General features: G+C 39.7%; 1 protein-coding gene across 1 annotated transcript in view; it reads right to left on the reverse strand.

Annotated features, from left to right (window-relative positions):
• Window positions 1-2481: 2481 nt before the first annotated feature.
• Window positions 2482-6314, reverse strand: part of Mettl8 (methyltransferase like 8) — a 99433-nt gene continuing 95600 nt past the window's right edge. Inside the window, exons 8-10 of the mRNA XM_013028405.1 lie at window positions 4238-4344; window positions 4053-4118; window positions 2482-2745 (exon numbers count right to left, since the gene is read on the reverse strand). Of these exons, the coding sequence (XP_012883859.1) occupies window positions 2579-2745; window positions 4053-4118; window positions 4238-4344 (340 nt within the window). The 3' untranslated portion in view covers window positions 2482-2578. The remainder of the gene's footprint in view (window positions 2746-4052; window positions 4119-4237; window positions 4345-6314) is intronic.

Consider the following 6314-nt stretch of genomic DNA (forward strand, 5'->3'; position numbering starts at 1 on the left):
TGAGTAGCTAGGATTACAGGCGTGAGCCACCAGCGCCCGGCCTAATATATGAATTTTTAAAAAATTAGAGAAAACAGACAATAAAACAAAAAACAATATACCTTCATGTTGGACTTGTAGCTTTCCCTACAAAGCCTGCCACCTCTTTGTTACCAAATGATGATAGAAAAAAGTTTGATTGTTTAAGAAATGCTTTAAGAAGCCTAATGCACAAGTAACTTTTTCCTACTGCTTCAAAAATGCCAGGTTATGGTTTCTCAGAGTTATCTGACTTCTGTCAGTAATTTCATGTTTATAAAAATTCAAGGAAGGGGCTGGGAAGGTGGCTCAGTGGTAGAGCGCTTGCCTTGCATGCATGAGGCCCTGGGTTCGATTCCTCAGCACCACGTAAGCAAAAAGAAAAAAACCGGAAGTGGCACTGTGGCTCAAGGGGTAGAGCGCTCACCTTGAGCTGAAGAGCTGAGGGACAGCGCCCAGGCCCAGAGTTCAGGCCCCATGACTGGACCCAAAAAAAAAAAAAATTCAAGGAAAAAACAAACTGATTAGATGTAATAGTCACTTACATTTGCTTAAAATTAACAAGCTTACCTATGACAAAACAACAGGAAACAAATTCTCTTCTCTCATTGTCAGCTAGAAATGAAAATTTTGGGTGCTGGAAAAACTGGTTAAACACCTGCAGAAAACTAAAGCAAGATCCTTATATATCACCCTGCACCAAAATCAACTCCAAATGGATCAAAGGCCTCGAAGTCAAAGCAGACACCCTGAAAACATTACAGGAAGGAATAGGAGAAGCTCTAGGGCTCCTTGGCACAGGCTGAAATTCTCTTAATAGAGACCCAGAAACACAACAAATCAAAGAAAGGTTGGACAAACGGGATTGCAGAGCTTCGGCATGGCAAAGGACATAGCAAGATCGATAGAAAGCTCACAGATTGGGAGATCTTCACTAGCCATACAACAGATAAGGGTCTCGCATCTAAAATATACTTAGAACTCAAAAAATTAAATCCCCCAACAACAAATCCTCAACTGCCTGATTAATAAGTGGGCTAAAGATTTTAAGAGAAACTTCTCTGAAGAGGAAATAAGAATGGCCAATAGACACATGAAGAAATGCTCAACTTCTTTGGCCACAAAGGAAATGCAAATCAAAACAATATTGAGATTCCACCTCACCCCAGTTAGAATGGCTACAATCAAGCAATCTAATAACTACATATGCTGGAGGGGATATGACAGAAGGGAACCCTACTGCATTGTTGGTGGGAATGTAAACTTGTTGAACCACTTTGGAAAGCAGTATGGAGGTTCCTCAAAAGACTACACAGAGAGCTCCCCTATGATCCAGCCACTTTTAGGCATTTACCCAAATGATCATAAACAAGGCCATACTAAAGCTACCAGCACAACTATGTTTACTGCAGCATTATTCACCATAGCTAAGATATTTACCCAAATGATCACAAACAAGGCCATACTAAAGCTACCAGCACAACTATGTTTACTACAGCATTATTCACCATAGCTAAGATATGGAACCAACCCAAATGCCCCTCAGTAGGTGAATGGATCAAGAAAATGTGGTATGTGTGTGTGTGTATAAAATGGAATTCTATGCCTCCATCAGAAAGAATGACATCGCCCCATTTGTTAGGAAATGGAAAGACTTGGAAAAAATTATATTAGTAAAGTAAGCCAGACTTAAAGAAACATAGGCCCCATGGTTTCCCTTATCTGCAATAACTAGTATATGTCTAGGACAAGCAGAAGATGTCTGGGCTGGGAAGGTAGCTCAGTGGTAGAGCACGTGCCTTGCATGCATGAGGCCCTGGGTTCAATTCTCTCAGCACCATATAAGAAAAAAAAAAGCCGGAAGTGGCTCTGTGGTTCAAATGGTACAGTGCTAGCCTTGAGCTGAAGAGCTGAGGAACAGTGCCCAGAGTTCAGGCCCCAGGACTGGACCCTCCCCCCCCACCAAAAAAAGAGGTCAAAAGCTATGTACACATGACCATATAACCTGATGCTAAGCGAAATGAACCCCAAGATAGGGACACAGAGGTTTTATCTTTGTTGCTGTACTTTGTATAATGTACTATGTGAATTTTTTTTGTTTCTTTGTACATTCTTTCCTCATGGTACAACCCTGTTGTCACTGTAATTGATTCCAGTATTGCAGTGTCCTGGATCTTGTATATACATTTTTCCAATTTGGGGAGGGGAAGGGAAATAACAAAATTCTGAAATAAGGATACAGGATGGCCCATTGCAACAATGAGATGTACAAGACAGTATGTTGAAAACAAACTTTACAACCTTGTGGGGGGCAGGGTGGGGGAGGGGAGGGAGAAATTGGGGAGGTAAGGAGGAAAGAGACGGAAGGGGAAAAATAAAGGAAGGTGTAACAATGCTCGATAGGAAATGGACTCACTACCTTGTTCTTGTAACTGTAACCCCTCTGTACAATATCTTTATAAGAAAAATATATATTAAGAAAAAAAAGAAATGAAAGATTTGTACAAGTCTTTGAGTAGTATTGTCCTCTCATAGTTCAATCATAAGAGAGGTATGAAAATTACAGGTTGGAAAAATTTTGAGTCCACTTCAATGGTTTCTGGAATTTTCCTTGGACCCATACTCGGTGCATTTTCACTTGTTTTTTTCTATTGACTTGTAAGCGATGATCAACCAGGTTTTGCTTTTCATATAACCCAGCCTTGTGGAACATATGGTGGACTTCTCCTTTGAGACAAAAATAGAAATCAAAGATGAGACATGACTAGATAGAAGGGAGGTAATGAGCAACTGAACACGTCTGGCATGACTGGCTGTCTAAATTTCATTTACACCAAGGAGCGCTGTCTTATCTATTACAAAGAAGTTAAGGAACATTATAAAAGCAGAATATTTTTGTTTTTTACTTTACTTCATAAAAATATACTGTGTAACCTGTAATCCTAGGTACTGAGAAGGCTGAGGTCTGGGAATCATGGTTCAAAGCCAGCTTGAGCAGAAAAATCCATGAGACTTTTGACTCCAATTAACTAGCAAAAAGCCAGAAGTAGAGCTATGGTTCAAGTGGTAGTGCACTCACTTTGAACAAAAAAATATAAGGACAGTATCCAGGCCCTGAATTCAAGCTCCAGGACCTGCATGTGTGCTTGTGCACACACACACACACACACACACACACACACACACACAAATATGTAGTCGTATAAACAGGCTAACACAGGCAGGCAATAACAGGTAGGTAAAACTATTGGTTGCAGCTGTTGATACGTTGAGAGGTACCTTCTTTCTGAGCATTCATTGGTTTACGGTGATCCAAAATGGCATATTATAGGAGTATTCACATTGTTTGGTGAAATCCTTGAATACAAGATTCATCTGGCAATGTCAAAAATATTTTTTCTAATAAGAAATTGACCAGAGATAAGTAATGTTTAAAAAAAAAATCTCAGGGCTGGGAAGGTGGCTCAGTGGTAGAGCGCTTGCCTTGCACCACATAAGCAAAAAGAAAAAAAGCCAGAAGTGGTGCTGTGGCTCAAGTGGTAGAGCACTAGTGGTAGAGCTGAGGGACTGCGCCCAGGCCCAGAGTTCAGGCCCCACGACCGGACCCAAAAAAAAAAAAAAAAAATCTCAGGACCTTGTGCTTGCAAGACAAGTAATCTCCTATTGAGCCACATCTCCAGTCCTTAGACAAATGATTTTTTTATTGCTTTAAAAAAATTTCTCCTTTAGCTGTGGCATATTCAGTTGTTTTCATATCCAGGCTAACACTCTCTCCAATTACATTCAGCACCTCTACTTCAGTGTGAGGGTGAAACAAGTCACTTCCTACAGCAGCTTTAATGAAAAGAGATGAAAAGGAAAAAAAAAGGCCATTTTCAAGCTTTTATGTAGAACAGTTATAAGCACCAAAGTAATAAAACATCTGATGTTATATCAATGACTGAAGCCTCCTTTTATAGCTTTTGAATTTTTCTGCAAATAATAACCAAAAAGAATTTTCATGGCTAATTATTTACACTTATATATTGGCATACCTTTTGTGAAGAAATACGCTCTGGTACCATCTCCTCGAACATAAAAATTTTCAGATAAACAATGCCCTAAAAAGTAATAGTGAGAACTTGGTATTTCCTTTAAAAACCAAAACAATTTGACATGAAATATAAACAAAGCATTGTTCAAGACAGATGAAAATAACCTCAACACAATGTAGTATTACCTTTTTTAAAGCGAAGTTGAGTCTTATCATATCTTCCATAGTCCCGAAATAACAGCATTCCCCCAGGCTTCAGTAACTTAGAGAGTCGGCTGACAACTCCTTGCATCCTTTGAAAGCAAAGTAAAATACTCAGTGGAGATCTTTCATATACCAGATTTAACTTTCTTAAAAACAAAATAGGAAAAGCTCAACAGGCTAGAAATATAACCTACAAATATAAGGGCAACAAAACCAAAAATATTTTGTCAAAAAGTTAAAAAAAAAAAAGACTGATTTGCTAAATGATCAGACTGAAAAGGCCAAGAGTTAAGGAAAAGAACGATGTATGATGCCAAGTTGAACTGTGAAACCACGGATGTTCCTGATACTTACAGCAAAGCAAGATAGCTGAAGGAGACAAAAGGTAAAGGTATTTCATTTTCCCTGTAAAACTACACACACACACACACACACACACACACACACTATAGATATCTATGCCCCCTCCCCACTCTTCTGGGCTACTCCAACTTGTATGTATTAAACAGGGACCATCCTTCTTCTGAATTAGCTCATTCTACTGGTTTTATTTAGTTCAAAGGTACAATTACTCATTCGCCTCATGGACTCTTTTCACTTATTCCACTATTTTCTATTTGTTCCCCGCTAGTACTTTCATCAGTATAAACTTTTACCTCCTGAAGCTTGGAAACAGAATCACTTACTAATAATGCACCAATAATTTTTCCTCAATGTCACCAATAAGTTACTTCTTTATAAAATCGTGGCTTTGCCAAATTACCTCCTAGACAAAAATTTCCATGATTTTAATCCATTGGGAAAATATTTATTTCTTAATTTTTATCTCTTAAGATCTAATACTGACCCCAATGAATCATAACATCTTTTCTACTACTTCTGAACCTAAGGCATCTCTTCCAGTTTAACAAATTGACATGCTTCGTTCTGCAGCCTATCCCTTTGCTAATATGGTTTCCTCTCCTCCTTACTCCGTATTCTCCTCCTTACTCTTTGCCTATTTAAATCTTACTTATACCCTGATTCCCAGCTTAATGCTGGGAAGCCCTTCCTTTCTTCTCTTTCCTATGTATTCTGTTTATGTGGCATTCTGTCAAATATAACCATTTAAAACTGCTGTTAATTTAGTGTCTCTGGTTATGTGTTCATGGCTCTTGTGATTATGGGCTAGAATAGCAAAGATTCAGATCTTACATTAATACTGAGTGACAGGAGTTAGCAGCAAGTTCTATTGAGAAGAACCCATGAAGCCCATTAGGAAGAACAAAGTATAAAACTGATTACCAGGGCTGGGAAGGTCGCTCAGTGGTAGAGCACTTGCCTTGCATGCATGAGACCCTAGGTTCGATTCCTCAGCACCACATAAGCAAAAAGAAAAAAGCCAGAAGTGGTGCTGTGGCTCAAGTGGTAGAGCGTTATCCTTGAGCTGAAGAACTGAGGGACAGTGCCCAGGCCCAGAGTTCAGGCACCACAACGGGACCCCCGCAAAAACAAACAAGCAAAAATAAACTGATTATCAATGCATTACAGTTTAGCTGTGTGATAAGTCCTTGCCATATCTGCTTTATCTAAGTGACCCAAAGCTACTTAAGTTTTTTTGTTTTGAACATAAGGACTTTAGATCAGATAATCTGCAAATTCCTTCCAATTCAAACACTGCTCCGTGAATGGGTTGGGAAGGCTCAGTAGTAAAGTGCTTGGCTAGCAAGCATGAGGCCCTGGGTTCGGTTCCTCAGCACCACATAAGCAGAACAAGCCAGAAGTGGTGCTAAGGCTCAAGTGGTAGAGCACTAGCCTTGAGCTCAAGAGCTCAGGGACAGCACCCAGGCTGAGTTCAGGCCACACAACTAACCAACAACAATAACAAAAAAGATGATATCATTTTATGAACAAGGCAGTGACGCAATGAACGCTACTTTAAAACAAGAGAGAAGGGCTGGGAAGTTGGCTCAGCGGTAGAGCACTTGCCTTGCATGCATGAGACCCTGGGTTCGATTCCTCAGCACCACATAAGCAAAAAGAAAAAAGCCAGAAGTGGTGCTGTGGCTCAAGTGGTAGA

Source organism: Dipodomys ordii, unplaced genomic scaffold, assembly GCF_000151885.1.
Source record: "Dipodomys ordii isolate 6190 unplaced genomic scaffold, Dord_2.0 Scaffold5, whole genome shotgun sequence".
Taxonomy (NCBI): Eukaryota; Metazoa; Chordata; class Mammalia; order Rodentia; family Heteromyidae; genus Dipodomys; species Dipodomys ordii.